Source organism: Cetorhinus maximus, chromosome 24 (genome assembly GCF_964194155.1).
Source record: "Cetorhinus maximus chromosome 24, sCetMax3.hap1.1, whole genome shotgun sequence".
In the NCBI taxonomy this organism is placed as follows: Eukaryota; Metazoa; Chordata; class Chondrichthyes; order Lamniformes; family Cetorhinidae; genus Cetorhinus; species Cetorhinus maximus.
This window is the reverse complement of record NC_135902.1, coordinates 28,654,020-28,671,818: the sequence shown is the minus strand read 5'-3', so window position 1 is coordinate 28,671,818 and position 17,799 is coordinate 28,654,020. Positions and strand designations below refer to the sequence as shown.

At 38.4% G+C, this 17,799-nt stretch overlaps 1 protein-coding gene across 1 annotated transcript in view; it reads left to right on the top strand.

Moving 5' to 3' along the window:
• LOC144699740 (SEC14-like protein 1) overlaps positions 1-17,587 on the top strand; it is a 51,452-nt gene extending 33,865 nt beyond the window's left edge. The window contains exons 6-16 of the mRNA XM_078570931.1: positions 2,251-2,494; positions 2,874-2,983; positions 3,714-3,903; positions 5,819-5,907; positions 12,433-12,503; positions 12,651-12,822; positions 12,923-13,057; positions 14,286-14,420; positions 14,583-14,834; positions 15,028-15,206; positions 16,609-17,587. Coding sequence (XP_078427057.1) covers positions 2,251-2,494; positions 2,874-2,983; positions 3,714-3,903; positions 5,819-5,907; positions 12,433-12,503; positions 12,651-12,822; positions 12,923-13,057; positions 14,286-14,420; positions 14,583-14,834; positions 15,028-15,206; positions 16,609-16,714 — 1,683 coding nt within the window. The 3' untranslated portion in view covers positions 16,715-17,587. The remainder of the gene's footprint in view (positions 1-2,250; positions 2,495-2,873; positions 2,984-3,713; positions 3,904-5,818; positions 5,908-12,432; positions 12,504-12,650; positions 12,823-12,922; positions 13,058-14,285; positions 14,421-14,582; positions 14,835-15,027; positions 15,207-16,608) is intronic.
• Positions 17,588-17,799: the final 212 nt, after the last annotated feature.

The following is a 17,799-nucleotide window of genomic DNA, read 5'->3' as shown; positions in this document are numbered from 1 at the left end:
TTAAAAATTTGGGTCAGAGCCCCTGCGATCTCCCTTGCCTCCCTCAGCAGTCTGGGACACAAATCATCTGGATCTGGAGATTTGTCCATTTTGAAGCCTGCCAACACCTCCAATACCTTGTCACTCCCTATATCAATTTGTGCAAGAACTTCGCAGTTTCTCTTCCCGTGTTCGATACCTTCATCCTCATTCTCTTGGATGAAGACGGATGTGAGGTATTCGTTCAACACTCTAGCAATGTCCCCTGGCTCCACCCATAGATTGGGCCCTACTCTTTCCCTGGTTATCCTCTTCCCATTGATATAATTATAGAATATCTTGGGATTTTCCCTGCTTTTACCAGCCAGAGCTTTCTCATAACCACTCTGTGCTCTCCTAATTGCTTTCTTAAGCTCCACCCTGCACTTCACTAATGCCTCTGCTGATTTGCTCCCCTTGTACCTGCTAAAAGCCTCTTTTCCTTCTCATCGTATCCTGAATATCTCTGTTCATCCATGGTTCTCTGGGCGTGTTACTTCTTCCTATCCCTAGAGGGAACATGTTGAGCCTGTACCCTCCCCATTTCCTTTTTGAACGCCTCCCATTGCTCCTCTGTAGATTCCCCCAAAAGTAGCTGTTCCCAGTCTACCTTGGCCAGATCCTGCCTTATTTTACTAAAATCCGCTCTTCCCCCAATCCAAAACATTTTTTTGCAACTTGTCTATTTCTTTGTCCATAACAAGCTTAAATTGTACCATGTTGTGGTCGCTATGGCTAAAATGCTCCCCCACCACCACCTTAGCCACTTGTCTGGCTTCATTCCCCAGAATTAGGTCCAGCACTGCGCTGTCCCTTGTTGGACCCTCTACATATTGACCTAAAAAGTTCTTCTGTACACATTTCAAGAAATCCACTCCATCCAAGCCTTTAACAATATGTCTATCCTAATTAATGTTCTATTTCTTATATTTTTACAATGATCATATTTCTAAAATAATTATACAGAAATGTCCCCTTGAAGGGCTGAATTTCTAATTATATTTTAACTGTTATAACTAGGGGAGGAGGGGTTGGATGGCTCCCCACCTTTCCCTCTCCCTGTTTGACCGCAACAGGTTTTTTTGTTTGGAAAAGGGTATATTTCCTAATTTAGTGACTACTTAACTGCTTACATGCTGTGATAATAGAGAGCCAATTGGACAGATTTTCTTGAGTTTAACAAAGTAAAACAATAAAATAAACTCCAACTTTTGCATGTGCACGCGTGGACACACACACGCACGCACACACACACACACACATATATTACAGAGTGGGGAAGGATAGGTTGATCAAATTAGAGTCCATAAAAATTAAAAAAGAAATATACAGCCTGAAGTTTGGTGACTCGGTGGGCTTCCGATTTAAAGCTTTGGCTGGCTGATTTGGGTGTTCTTCTGAAGACGATAGTGCTGGGTTCAATTCTTTTAAGAAGCCTCTGTTTGCAGCAATAGCATCCCTGAATAGTCATAGTCAGCAAATAGGGCTCAAAGCTTGCCAGGTGGGTTGGAGAGGTAGTGAAGCTGGAGGGTCCCCTAAGCTGCTTGTCCTCAGTTCTGCTGAGAAAACATGCTTACAACATACAAAGGATTGGCTTGTCATGTGATCATCTTTCTCCAACTGCCAGGGGGATCCAAGTAAGGTCTTATAATGTAATCCAAGGGTAACTTGGTTAGCTCATGTCTGGAAAGCTATCTTAGCCAGGGTCCCATTGCTTAAGTGATTCTTCTTAATGGTTGCAACAGTTGAATACCTCAGGTAATTGCCACAGATGCCTTGCTAATGAGACAGGAGATGTGAGTCCTTCACAGTCCCCTTAAGTCATTGTCTTTGGGTTTTGCAGACATGCTATCTCCATACCAATAGATAGGAATGTGGAATACATAGTAATGCAAATTAGGCTGGTCATCTTTTGCAGTGAGTTCAAGTCACCTTTAGTCTCTGTCTTTGAAAAAGCCTGTTTTTAAAAGCTCAATTCAAACTTCCAGCTGGTGGATTAAAAACCATTATTTGGCATTACAGACATCTTTATGACATAACCAGTGAAATAGTAGAGAAAATACTGGCACCAAAAATCGATTTAATGGTCAGTACATATCTTCTATTACCTCTACACCAAGCTCCCTCTCAACTGACTTAAATTCCATAATGCATAATTGTTTAATTGTTGGCGTTTTGTACATCATTTTTCAGCATTTCAATTGCTGAGAGTTATGTTTTTATTTTTAACAGGGGAAAGAAATAATTGAATATTACCTAAAACAGCTAGAGGAAGAAGGAATTACTTATGTACCACGATGGACACCGCTGGCTAGCACTAACATAGAAAAGGCAGTTCCCGTTCAGAAGCTGACCTCCTCTCCAGCCGTGGCTATTCCTGGCCGAGGTGATGCTGTTGTAAAGGAAGAACATGTCAACAAAGACTTGACTGCTGGTTCCAATAATTCACCTGATTCTCTCTCAGGAACACCAGATGGTAAATGACTTGAGACTTTCATTTCCTTAACTGTAGAATTTCACCTTTCTTCTATGTTTATAGAATTGTTGCACAGTCTTGAAAGTATGTTATGCACGTTCAGGCTCTTGAATAAGAAACAGTGATATATTTGTCGATAAATGTTTAAGGGCCAGATTGAGAAAAGTACATAATATTCCTTTGTAATGTCCTTGAAATAAAGATTTTTGTTAGCTTGCTGTATATAAAAAGGCTGGTGCAAAATCTTTAAGAAAATAACCAATTGTTTTCATTTGTCTTAAATGCATTTTAGCATTTAGTTATCTGTACTGGAGTTTCAGGTGAAAGAGAATAAAGTGCTTCAATTTATGTATAATTTTAAGTTCTTATTGTGTCTTAGATAAACTAGATGCTGATTACATTGAGCGTTATTTGGGTGACTTGACACCACTGCAAGAGAGCTGTCTCATTAGACTTCGATCGCGGCTTCAGGAAGCACATAAAGGCAAGGTAAGGATATAATTGCCATGATGATCTTCTGCAATAGCAAGGGCACAAATTACTTCACCTTATCTTGTTGATTGCTTGATAAATATTGACTAGGGCACCAGGGATAACTCCCCTACTCTCCTTTGAAATAGTGCCATGCAATCTTTTACTTCCATCTAAAAGGGCAGGCAGAGCCTTGGTTTAATACCTCATCTGAAAGACACCTCTGATAGTGCAGCACACCCTCAGTACTGCACAAGAGTATCAGTCTTGACTTTTTTGTTCAAGTCCTGGAATGGGACTTGAACTTACCACCTCTAACTCACAGATGAGGGTGCTGCCAACAATTGGTCATGGTTGATGAACTGAAGACATTAGAGAGAGAGAGTGCAGAAAACATTCACATGAACGGTCCCAGAGATGAGGAACTTTAATTATGTAGATAGATTGGAGAAGTTGGAACTGTTTTCCTTGGAGAAGAGAAGGTTGAGGGGAGATTTGATAGAGATATTCAAAATCATGAGGGGCCTGGATTGAGTAGATGTGAAAACTATCTCCCGTTGGTGGGAGGATCGAGAACAAGAGGGCACAAATTTAAGGTAATTGGCAAAAGAAGCAATGCTAACATGAACAAGGCAACTGCAATTCTTTGAACAGTTGTAACAAGTTGGATTTTAGTATGTTTCCATTCAGTCAATAGGAAAATTATCTTGTTCTTTCGCTTAAGTCAATTTAATTATCGTTTTTACAGATCCCTAAAGATGAGCATATCCTGCGGTTCTTAAGAGCACGTGATTTCAATATGGATAAGGCAAGAGAGCTTCTCTGCCAGTCTTTGACATGGCGCAAACAGCACAAAGTAGACTACCTGCTGGAAACTTGGACACCACCACAAGTGCTGCATGATTATTACACAGGAGGCTGGCATCACCATGACAAAGGTAAGCCAGATGTGACCTTATATACAATGCTAGACTATCACACTGTTGAGAGTATTGTCTAAATTTTATTTTAAACAGAACTAGACTCTAATATCCTATAGTCTTAATGGAATAGCATTGTATTTCACAATCAAGTATGAATATAAGTGCATATGTGGTTGAATTGTTACTTTTAAGTGTCTAGTTTCAGCCTAGAGTCATAGTTGAAATTTTCTCTGCAGATCCAAAATGATGTTTATTTGGATAGTTCATCGATTACCAGTCAAAAAAACTTGCACGATTTGATACTACGTTGACATGTCATTTGAGTTATAAGTTTGTAGGAAATCAGAGCAATATGCTTGTGCAAGAAGGCATCGTTTTTTGGGGTTCAGTTTAGGCATTGAATTTCTGTTGGGGTTTCCTGCTTGTCTGCCTTAACTTTGGCAGAAGAACCATGGAAACTGTTGGACACTGTAACTATTTATGTTGGTTAATTGGGTTTTTGTGGCTTTTGTGCTGAAGTTATGGTGGATAAGCAGGGGTACTGGTAGAAGTACACGTTCATAGTATTGGATGTTATAGAATTGTGGGGAAGGGTGCTGGTGCTGCACTTCATCTAGACTGCTTGAACTGACTTGGCAATGCTTGGTTCCAACATTGGCTGGAAAAATTGGAAAAGTATTCTAACTGGAGTGTTTCTAGTTTTCACAATAAAACTATCTACCTCTTCTTTCTCCACTATCTCATTTTAATAAAGAAACTTCCTACGTGCTTTAATATTGTCACATCAGTGTATTGTAGCTAAGTGGTAATTATGGAAATACGTATATATGGGAGCAAAATTGCTGATAACTGTAATTGTAACAGACATGTCATATAGATATTACAAATAAAGCTTGAGTATTTGTATTGGCTGTTACAACAGTAGAAGTGCTTAAGTTCCTGATCAAGCAATTGTATACTTAAGTGCCAGATAATCAGTTCAAATTTGCCTGTGTATGCTTCTGAATTAGGTCTTTGTTGGATGGTTTCATGAACTGAGATATGTATGCAAATTGTAGAAGGGTATCTGAATTTCCTTTTCTTTAATTCTACCTTTTGTGGGCCAATTGTACAATAGTATTGATACTTCTTTCTGGAGAGCTTTTGAGCTAGAGAATCAGATAAAGTACCAATTGCACTCCAAAGGGCAAGAGTAAGTAACTATTTTAATGCATAAATAAACTTGAGTGATAACGTCCAGTTCAGTTGGTACATTTAAAGTGGTTAAGCAGATGTTTCCAGCTCACCTGTATTCAATATTCTGTGTAAATGCAAATGTCTGGCTAGTTAAACTACTGTGTAATAGCTAGTTTTATGGAAGCAATAATTTGACAAATTTACTATTACCTGTAACAACAGCAACTTGTATTTATATTGTGCCATTAATGTCACAAAACACCCTAACGCATTTCACAGGAGCATTATAAAAATTTGACACTGAGCCACATAAGGTGATATTAGGGTAGATGGCCAAAAGCTTGATCAAACAGAGGTTTAAAGCACTGCCTTAAAAGAGGAAAGAGTGGGAGAGAGCCAAGAAGTTTAACGAGAAATTTCCAGAGCTCAGGGCCTTGGCACCTGAAGGTATAGTCACCAATGGTGGATCAATTAAAATCGGGAATGCTCAAGAGGGCAGAATTAGAGGAGCACAGAGACCTTGGAGATTTATGGGGTTGGAGGAGATTACAGAGATGGGGAGGTCGAGGCCATGCAGGAATCTGAAAGTTAAATTACAACGTGATTGCTGAGTGTCTGAATTGGATACTCTGAGGACTAGAATGCATAAGCCTCTTCAGGTGGACTAATTTCTAGTTCAGTGTTTTGCATGTTATAGTCTGGGGACTTTTAATATGTTTGGCAAAAGAATTTAATACTATTTTTTTTAATACAGATGGGAGACCCCTATATATCTTAAGACTTGGGCAAATGGATACCAAAGGTCTTGTCAGAGCGCTTGGAGAGGAAGCACTGCTGCGGCATGTAAGTGTATTTTAATCATTGTATTTTTAAAATTAAATTAATGCATGTTTCTAGTATCATCTCTGCTGAATTAGTGGAACTCTACACAGTCATCAAAAATGCTACAAGAGGTACTTCCAGTTAATAAGTAATTTAGCATTTATTTATTTATTTTAAGTGATTTCTTTATGCAGTGCCTGTCCAGTATCCAGAATTGTGTTGCTGTTTTCACAGGGGTTGATGGTATAGGGGTTTGATCAGTCCCAACCCTTGTCAGATGGGGGATGATTTTATCCCTTCAGTCTGGAATGGAATCAAACTTGGATTTCAAAGGTGCAAATTGTTGATTAATCCACAACTGGATTCAGTCTTAAATTCTATTAAGATTTTTTTTCTTCATCCTAATAGGAACAGTAAATATTGCATGAAATATTAATTAACTCAGTTCTATGATGGACAACTTAGAATAATCACTTGAGTTAAGTGATTAATCATTAAGCCATTGCAGAATGTTTACCTGTATACGATCACAGGCTTCTTCCTCTTCCTCAACAGTGCTAAATATTAAGTAAACGAGAGCATTATAAGCATGGCAAATGTCATGACAAATTCTACAAAATTTAATTTTAAATTTCATTCACTTAATTTAAAGATGGCAATAAATCCAGACTTCTGTGCAACAGATGACACAGATTTCAAACTTAAACTGAGGAGAAACTTGCATAGTTATTTCACTGCTCTCCAGTTGAGCAGCGTAACATTGTGTTTATTGCCTTATTCCAGTATTCTAGATTTGATTTTATGCCATTTGTTTGGTTTCTAATAAGATGGATTGTATTGCCTGAATTTCTCAAGTGTAGGTGACCACCAGATCATTAACTGCAACCATTCTATGGCATCACTCCCTTGGAAGAAAATTGAAAATAATAGGAAAAAATAAAAACACAAAACAACTATGAGCTCAGTTTCATTTGTGAGCTCTGATGGTGTCTTCTCATGCAGTTTACAGTTTCCTGAGATTATGCATACTTGAAATCTTTGGTACCAGACTAAAGCCTCACTAATTTACTGCTAGTCACAAAGCACTTGTCACATAAACCTTTGAAGTAACCTTTGCTTTTTCAAAAAAATGCAGACTGGTATCTGAAACAAATCTCATCAACCTATAGGATAACCACATTGGATTATTTCAAAGTATATAGATCTGAAGCCACCAGAATTTCTCTTGTTTCAACTAGGGATAAACATTTTACAGTTTTTGGTGATATGATTCAGGAATTTATGCTGCCAAAGAGCAGTGCAGGAAATTAGCTACAGATCATTGCAGATAGACTGCCAGAGAGCAATAATGCATCCTTCAAAATCACCCCCCCGCTCAATCAGTACACTGCTGAGAGCTTTGGTTTTCTCCTGAGATCTTATTACATAACTGGCAGGGATCAAATGCATGTCCCTGCCCTATTCCATGGGGGCAGTTATTTTATTTTAACTTCTTGCAGCTGTTCTAGCCACAGCTACTCTTATGATGGAATGTCTAAGATGGCGTTTTCTGCACACAGAAGGATCTTTTGTTTGTGTTTTAAGTAATTGTCTTTTTAAAATAACAAATAAACTTGCACCTATAGTAAACTAAATGGGATAAAATTTGAATCTTTTTTAAGAAAAGCAAGAGAGTTACAGTAGAAAATTTAACATCAGTTGTAGGAAGTTACTAGAATCTATTAGAGACAGAGTGACTGAGCATTTGGACAGATATCAGCTCATCAGGGAGAGCCAGCAGGGAATTGTAATGGGTAAGTCTAACAAACTTAGTTGAATTTTTTGAGGAGATAACTAACCTGCTAGATAAAGGAGTAGTTATGAAGATTCTTATTATGGACTTCAGGAAGCCGTTTGACAAGGCTTCACATCATAGACTAATAACAAAAATGAGAGCATATGGAAAGAAGCAATCTATTGGCCTGGATAGGGAATTGGTTAGGAGGAAGGATACTTAGAGCCGAGATAATGGGTATGCATTCAAATTGACAGGATGTGACTAGTGATGTCCCACAGGTATTTGTGCTTGGGCCTCAGCAGTTCACTATGTATACATGACTGGATGAAGGAATGGAGAGCACTATATCATTTATTGATGACACCAAGTTAGTGGCGTAGTACATTGTGTAAATGGAAGTGGAAAGTTGCCAGGGGGCATTGCTAGATTAAGTGGGCATAACTGGCCCATGGAGTTCATTGTGAGAGAATTGTGACATCATCCACTATGGACTTGAGAAAGATAGATCAAAGTATTTCCTAAATGGTGAGGTGCTAGGAACTGTAGATGAGCAGTGAGATTCCAGAGTCCAAATGCACAAATCAATAAAAAAACTAATGGAAGGTTGGCTTTTATTTCAGGAGGGCTGCAAATACTACCACAGCAGCTTGCAGTTCTATGATGCTTTTAATAAAGCACCTCGGAGTAATAAAGCAAGATTTGACACTGGGCCACACAAAGATATTAGGCCAGATCAAATGTTTTGATAGGAGGTAGGTTTTAAGGAGTGTCTTAAAAGAAGGAAAAGAGATAATGATTTGGGGAATTATGGCCCAGGAAGTTGAAGGCATGGCACCAGTGCTGGAGTGATTAAAATTGGGAAAGTTCAAGAGGCATCAATTAGGGGAACATCAGTTAGACAGGGCTGTAGAACTAGAGATTTCAAATTCCTCCCTAGCTTTGATTTTTTTTGATGTTGAGATTTTGCTTGACCTGGAGCCAATGTAGGTCAGGGAGCACAAGGGTGAGCAGGACTTGAATTAGGGCATGGAGAGTGGAGTTTTGAAAGCCCTCAAATTTACAGAGAATAGAACATGGGAGGCCAGCCAGGAATGCATTGTGATAATCAACTCAAAAGATAACAAATACGTGGATGAGGGTTTCAGCAGCAGATGAGTTGTGGCAGCGTGGAGCCAGGTGATAATACAGAGATGGAAATAGGTGTTCTTAGTGAATGTCTGGTTGGAACCTTGTCTTGGGGACAAATATAGCACCAAGGTTGCAAGCAGCCTGAGTCAGCCTCAGGGTTGCTACGGGGTTGGAGTTGGTAGCAAGGGAATGGAATCTGTGATGCAGACCAAAAACGATTGCATGAGTTAGGGAGGTGACAATACGCTCAAGGACTTTGGCGAGGAAAGAGAAGTTTGAGGTGGTGAGTAGTTAGGATTGATCTTTTGATTGTTAATTGCAGCTATTTTGAAGGAGATGGGCACAGTACCTGAGGAGAGGGAACTGTTAATAAAATCAGCTAATATGGGAGCCAGGAAGGGAACTGAATTGGCAACAATTTATTAGAAATAAGTTCTAGGGAGCAAGAAGTGGTTCTCATCGACAAGCTGAGCTCAGAGGGGATATGATGAGAGATAGGAGAGAAACTAGAGAAAGATGCAAATTCAGGGTCAGGGCAGGGTGGAACCATAGAGGAGGTTCAAACGGTGGGCTAGAGAAAGGCGGTGAAGCAGCTGAATGGATGGTCTTGATCTATTAACCTGAAAAGTTCAAGTTCCTTGAACTTGTTGGGGGTGAGGATGGAGGAGACAAGGAAAGGGTGGTTTCAGAAGATGGATTGTGGCTTTTCTTGGATCTTTGAATAATGATCAGTTTTAGTGATGCAGAGCATTTCCCAGTAATGTTTTAAGTGATTAGCATGGTTAAACCAGTTGCCAAAGACATTCAAGTTTGTGTCCCTTGCATTTAAGAGAGTGTGCATACCAGGAGATCGATTAAGGTGAAAAACTGTAGTAGTTCTAGTGGAGACAAGGGCATCAACTGTGATAGAGAGGGTATGATTTAACAAAACAGTAACAGCTGTGGTATCATGATGAATTGAAGGCCAAAGGATAGATGATTGGGAATTTGAGTGCAGTGGTAAATGACTCGAGGGAGACTTTTTTTTACCAGAGACAGACAAAGGGAGAAGCGGACTTGAGGGGGAAAAGAGGAATGTGGGTAGAGAACAATACAAGGAAATGATCAAAGTTTTCGTAACGGTGATAGTAATGATCAGGGATGAGGCTGCGTGAGATATGATCAAGAGGGTGGCCATGTATTTGGGTAGGACAGTTTGTATGAAGGAAGAGATTTTGTGAGGAAAAAGCAGTAAATTCAGAGTGAAGAGAAAGGGGAGAGTTGAAATGGAAATGGGGAAATTGCCAAGCGTGACTCGTCACTCAGTGCAGAGGCAGAGGGAAGAAAGCAGAGAAAATATCTGAGAAATTTGGGTGGGTGATACAGAACAAGAATTTTTAATGAAAGGTGTGAAGAGTAGAATGAAATGAGATGCTTAAAGAAGTTGGCAGAAGAGCAGGGGACAGACCAAGGTGTGTTCCAGAAATAAGGGTTACAATGGTTTGAACTGCAAGCTATGGAAAGTATAGCCAGCTGGGGAAGCTTCATTAAAGGGGTATGGTGCCATTACTCCTCAACTATGTCTCTGTCAAGGTCTTAACCTCAATCTGAGTATCCATAATAAGCTTATAGACGGCTTTATTAGCAAGTGAACATACTAAAGGGAGATGTTGAGGAGAGCAGTAATAACCAGTCTATAAGCAGAGCCCACAGGGTCGAAGTTGGGATTGATGAGAAGGGCAGGATGTAGTTTAGCAAAATTAGCCTCCAGCAGACATGCAGGTCAGGAAGGGTGGGAGAGAATATTGAGGCAATTGGGGTTGCTGCTGGTCAGGAAGTAGCAACAGGTGCCTCAGAGCCTTTCTGAGGGCACCAAGAGGCAAGAGGGAATCTGTGGAATAAGAGGGACTCAAGCCTGGAATGGCAGCAATGGAGCAGCAAAGGCAATGAGAATTGAAGAATTGGCATTTGTCAAGGTGGATTACCTTGGGCAGAGAAAATGAAGGATAAATGTTAGTGGTAAGGGGAGAAAGGGTTGCGGGGGGGGGAGAAGTGTTGGGCTCAGTTTCAAAGCAGTCGCCAAAACATGCACAGATTGGCGAAAGAGAAGCAAATCTCTGAGCAGCAAAGTTACAAATTAGTTCAAGATAGCTAAACTTTGAAATGCATGCAGAGTAGAGAGGAACAAACGCATTGGAAAAAACTATATTCAAAATTAAATGATGTAGAAAACATACGAACATATGAACTAGGAGCAAGAATAGGCCACTCGTCCCTTTGCGCCTGCTTCGTCGTTCAGTAAAATCATTGCTGATCTGACTAACCTCCTGCCTTAAACCGACGATGAATTGAAGACCAGGTACTGAGACAGGTGAATGGAAGTAGGCAATTTGATGTGCAGAACAATGGGGTGCGTATTAAAGTATTAAATATTTTCTATATCTACTAAAATAATTATTGCTGGAGCCAAGACATCTATTGCCACCTGTGGATGAGTCCCTTAGGAGTCAATGCAGATAAATCTGACAGTTCAACTGTCAAAATGGTACATCAAAGATGTTCTTCAAACAACAGGTTGAGTTTTGAAAGAGAGTAGCCAGAGACTGAAGAATTTCTTGAACAATAGTCCCTAATGCCTAGTCCAACGAGAAGAATGAAAACAATTTTTTGCAGTTGATTGGAATTGCGGGGTAGATCCATCAATGTCTTTGTCTATGTCAATATTGCTATTGTCAGTTTCAATTACTGTGCCGGTAAAGGTGATTAGTCATCAGTGGTTTTTAAATCCAAAGGACAAATCTGTCCAACAAGTGAAATTAGTAGTGATTAATCCTACTGGACAGCCCTCAGAGATGTGAATAAACCACAGTTCAGCAGAAAAGACCCATGATATAATGCCATCGAAACGATAGTTGAACATGACAATATAGCGATGTTACAGTCACCATGTTCAAATCCGCCCCTGCCTAAAGGGTGGATGTTATGTTGCAGCTATACAGAGCCAGAGTTAGATCCCATCTGGAATACTGCATTCAGTTCAGGGTACCTCGGGAAGGATATATATTAGCCATGGAGGGGGTGCAATGCAGATTCACCAGAATGATATTGGGGCTGAAAGGAATAAATTATGCAGGTTGCATAGGCTATGTTTATCTTCACTTGAATATAGAAGATTAAGGGGTGATCTAATTGAGGTGTTTAAGATCATCATGGGAATTAATAGGATGATAGAAACTTTCAAGGGATGGGTGGGGAGTCTAGAACAAGGGGGACATAACATTAAAGTTTGGAGCCAGACCATTCTGAAGTGGTCAGGAAGCACTTTCTCAAAGGTAGTGGAAATCTGAAACTCCCTTTTCCCAAAAAACTTTTGAGGCTAGGTCAATTGAAACATTCAAAATTGAGTAGATTTTTATTAGGCAAGGGTGTTAAAAATTATAAGACCAAGTCGAGTAGGTGAAATTGCCATCTGCTGTGATCTAACCGCATGACAGGAACAGGCTCAAGGTGTTGAATGAGGGCAAAAAGAAATAGCATTTTTTTAATAAGAACCTCTTACACAGGGGGTATTTACAATTAAAATATCAATTCAACAAATATGCAGAAGTTTTTGAAATTAGGATAAAAAAGTTTACCCCTCTGGTATTTTTGTTCTAAATCAGGTTCTGTCTATCAATGAAGAAGGATTAAGACGATGTGAAGAAAACACCAATGTGTTTGGAAGACCAATCAGGTAACCACAAGCTCCATCTTAACTAGTACAGAGTACTCGAAGGCTGGCACTGCACAAAAGAACTGTTTCATGTATATGTTACAGCTCTTTAACTTTATCAAAGCCTCAAATTACCGTTTTTCTTAATTGTTTACTTTTATTAAATAGTTCATGGACATGCTTGGTGGATTTAGAAGGCTTGAATATGAGACACCTTTGGCGACCCGGTGTTAAGGCACTGTTGAGAATCATTGAGGTTGTTGAAGCTAACTATCCAGAAACATTGGGGCGACTATTGATCCTTAGAGCACCTAGAGTGTTTCCAGTACTTTGGACGTTGGTAAGTTGTCGCAGTGTCTAAGAAACGAATTGTAAATTGTTTCGCTTTTAAGACACCTTGCATTCTAAATTATGATTTAATGTCCTTTTTTTGATTCTAGGTCAGTCCTTTCATTGATGACAATACAAGAAAAAAATTCCTCATCTATGCAGGAAATGATTACCAGGGGCCTGGAGGACTGGTTGATTACATAGACAAAGAAGTGATCCCTGATTTCCTTGGAGGAGAATGTGTGGTAAGAATATGTACACGAGTTGATTTTTTTGAGTCATTTTCTAATGCCAACAATTGAATATGACAAGAAATATGCAATCTCTGTTGCTTCAGCAAAAGGAAAAATGTTAATTAAATTGAATAATATTTTGAAGAAGGAATTCTAATTTAGGGTGTTATCTTTTGGAACTGATTGGATCCAGAATTATGTAATAGGTATTTCAAGCATTCCTAGCATCTCGCATTGGCACCTGAAGGGATTGATTGTACAAGTATGTTTTTGAGTTGGTAGAATAGGTAAATTATCATAAATTATGCTGCTGTTTATAATTGTGAACTGTCGCCAATCACATTCTGTTTATGTATTGTGTTTCCATTTTGATCAAAAGGAAAATGCAGCTTGCTTTGTTTAAAGTTCTTGTTTCACTCTTTCTAAATAGTAACTGCATATCAGTGAATGCAAGTTAAATAATTAATGTACAGGCTGCAGAGGATTGAACAGCTCTTGCCCCTCACTGCCCTTTCAGGCAGATTTGTAACATCAAGTAACCCAATCAAAATGCTTGTTCTATATCTCTGTCTATTGCTTTGATTCCCAAAAGAACTGGTTACAATCTGATGTTTATGTATATAAATATGAAGGACTAATGTTACTATTGTTAATTATAAGGCAGTATTATTTCTTTGAGGGAGCTACTCTGCAAGTCTGTTTAATTTTTGCTCTTGAGATGTTTTGACCCAAACCATGAAGAAATGTTTGGGGTAGGGGTGTATACAAGGCAGATCCAAAGGGGCGTGATGTTATTCTATAGCACTCTATAGTATGACAATCAAATGTCAGCACTAGTTTGATCCTGAGTGTCATTTGTATCAGAGGCACCTTATATGTTTACCGTCCCTTTGCCCTCTTGAATTTCCAACATTATGTACTCCCATGTCACACCCAGTTAAAGAAAAGCTCTCCTGCATGGAGGGAAGGTAGCTTTTCCAACAGCACAGCTAAGACTGAGAACTTGACATGTGGATAATTATTGTCATATACCCATAATCTACTATTTTAGCAAAGTGCATTGTTACTGTGTTATTTATATTTTTCAATAGACATCATTTGTCGAGCAGTTACTTAGAAGCATAATGACCTCCAGAGCCCAGTTATCTACTTGCTAGGCGTTTAGATTATAAAAATACCCTTTGAGAATTGTGCATGATTTAAAAATCTTATTTAATGATGTTTTCGTTTCACTTTTTAGTGTGAGGTTCCGGAGGGAGGTCTAATCCCCAAATCAATGTATAGAACAGCAGAAGAACTTGACAATGATGACATCAGGTTATTGACTGAAACTATTTATCAGTCAGCAAGTGTTTTCAAAGGTTCACCTCATGAGGTAAAATTTGTGCTATCTCTTTAGCTGTTCTTAATTTCAAGCCCTTAATTTAATGTTTGTACATATACAAATTGACTTCTATGTACCCTGATAGTTAAGATGAAAAAGTAAACATTTTACTAATATACAGATTGTAATGTATTTTGCTGTATGTGCATCCAGATATTAATTGAAATGGTGGAAGCATCTTCTGTGATAACCTGGGATTTTGATGTGGTGAAAGGTGATATCGCTTTCAACATCTACCATTCAAAACGAGTACCTCAGCTTCCCAAAAAGGACACCCTTGGAGCCCATGGGATAACATGTCCTGGAGGAAATAATGTGCAGCTTATAGATAAATCATGGCTACTAGGAAAGGACTATAGTATGGTGGAGCCACCACTCATCTGCAAAGAAGGAGAAAGTGTACAGGTCAGTTTTGTAATGATCAGAAACCAACACAGTAAGGCCAGTGTTATATGATGTAATTTTTAGTTATGGTGCCCAGTCAAAGTAATCCAATCTGAAGCATTCTAAAGGTTCATCTTTGCTGTAATGTTCAGGTTAATTGGTGTTTGCACATTTTTAAAATCAATTCTGTTTTTATCTTCTGTGTTATCCACAGGGTTCACATGTAACAAGATGGCCTGGTTTTTATATCCTACAGTGGAAATTTCACAGTATGCCTTCCTGTGCTACAACTAACCTGCCTCGTGTAGATGATGTGCTGGCAACATTACAGGTTTCTTCCCATAAGTGTAAAGTTATGTATTACACTGAGGTCATAGGATCGGATGATTTTAGGTACGGCATATAAAACTATTGTGTTGAGAATTCAGTATGATGTCAGAACCGTGCTCAGATGAGAAATAGATGCAAATAGTCTTCACTGAATATGGTTGAATCTATTTATTCTTCAATTCACCATGGGGAATCTGTCAGTGTATTTTCCAAACCATACACTAATCCCTGATATTTAGAGCAGGCTGTGATTTATTCCCAGACTGCTCCTCTAAAACTGTTGAGAATTGCACAGATACACTACAGATCCTTACTTCTGCTCATAACCCCTCCACTGCAACCCCCCAATATCTTTGTCTGAATGGATTTGAAGCTTAAGTACAAGGAATTGCAGCAGGAACCCATGTCTCGCAATTCCATTGCGTCAGTTCAGTGAGATGTTTGGGAATTAATTTACAGCATTTAAAATTATATAGTGTTTAAAACTGATGGTAATTCAGTTTACTATGGTTAAAAAAGTTGTAATTTTCCATAGTTACAATTTGACTTGTTTGTCCTTTGTTTATTTTAACAAAGGAAAGAAAAGAAGCTTGAGTTCCATTTTGCAAGTTATACATTGGAAAATTGTTGAGTTGCACTTTCCACAAGTGCTGGTGTTAAGTCATGGTTTTGGCAAGTCTGCAATCTTGGGTTCTATTGTGTGGCTGCTATTATAAAAAAGTGGTTCCTTGATCATATGACAACTTTGAATAAAAAAAAAACAATCAATTTTGAAATAACCTTAATTTGGATCATGCTTTGTTTCTATAAAGTTTAGATGTTGTGGTCCTACGAAACCAGTCCAAGTGATGGCGATATTTTAGGTACAAGTTGATGTAACCAAAAGGGTTTCAGCTACTCTAAGGAATATGGTTATGAATTTTACATTCAAAAAAGATGAGAGAAGCGAGGTAAAAAACAGGATAATTACACCAACTGACCAGTTGCCATTTTAATTCCAATTTTTTAAATCAGTTTTTAGATAGTGATGGACCAGTATTTAAGAGGTTTTCTGACTCCCTTCGTTGGAAGGTTCGATCTGATGCAGTAGTTCAAAATTGCGAAGTATATCAAAATTATTAATGGGGGAGAAACTACTTAAGCTGTTGTAGAGAGAGGTGTGTTCTTTTTTTTAAAAAAAGCAAAGGGTTGTAAGAAGCTATAATCTGAGTATGGTAAAGGACAGGGGGATAGGACTAAGTGGACAGCTCTTTCAGAGAGCCAGTATAAGTAAGTGCAAAGGCTAGTTGATGCTGCTTTGGTGCTGTAAAATTCTTTGATTTTCATCCAAACAATACTAAAATTGTGTGGATACCAAAGAAAAGATTCCCAATAAACAGCTTCCAAACAAATCTTCAAATTATTTCATGTAAATGAATATTTATATTGCATCGAAACCCAAAACCACATGCTATTTTTATTTCAGGGGGTCCATGACTAGCCTCGAATCTAGCCATAGTGGCTTCTCACAGCTCAGTGCCGCTACAACATCATCCAGCCAGTCACACTCCAGCTCTATGATCTCCAGGTAGTGATTCAGAATGCCTGCAATTAAAATACAAGTGCAAAAACAGGACAATTTTTTTGGTGGCAGCTGATTGGAATGATGGTGCAGCAACAAACAATGCGTATTTGACGTTACTAGTGCAACAAGTACAATCAGTTCAGTTTCTTTGTATCTTTCGATTTCTCCTTCACTTATGTATCAGAGTGCACCCATAGTTTGCAATCAAGATTTTAAAAATAATGTACTAATTCATATTTTAGCCAAATGTCATGAAGGTGTAAATGTTTGCAGGACTGTATTTTTTAACAGACTGTAATATGTTTTAAAGATAGTACTGTACTTTAAATCCTACCTGTTCTGGAAATGTCACCAAACCTTTCCTAAATTCTTGAAATTGTTGTTACAATGCATTGAAAAAAAGCACACAGTCAAAGAAACAAATATTCTGAATTTGATAGTTAAAGGAAAAGAACGTTGTATAAATGGGAAAAAAAGTTATTACAAGCACATGCTAGACATAAAAAGTGTGTCTTTTGCACTTGAACCAGACAAATAATTGCTTGGAAACATGAGGTCGCACACTTTAGTTTTGAAACCCATTGTCACAACCTACTTGAATGTAGTTATAGCTAAACATTTCATCTTTGTTAAGGAGTTCCTCTTTAACTGTATAAGACATCTTTCTACAATTTGGTTACTGTGTTTAATGTCCTGAAACCAATAATGTTCCCATGAAACAAAATCATTGTGTTAATATTCTTGTTGTGTCTACCTATACTTGTACATTGCATATCAATCTTTGTTTATGGAGCAATACTTGTTACCACTGGGTTGGTAATAAATCATTCAAATATCCTTTGAACAGCCTCTTTTTAAATAATAAACTTCTAAACTGAAATCCTAATGTTTGTCTTATTTTGTGTTACCATTTGTAGTGGTTCAGATTCTTGTACGACTGCAATTTTTCATTAAAGGTGCTATATAAATATAAGTTAATGTAATGAAAGATTCCAAGGTGCTTAGGAATTATAAAACAAAGTATGACAGCAAGCCACAGAAAGGAGATATTAGGTCAAAGAGGCAGGAGGTTTTAAGGAGTGGCTTAAAGGA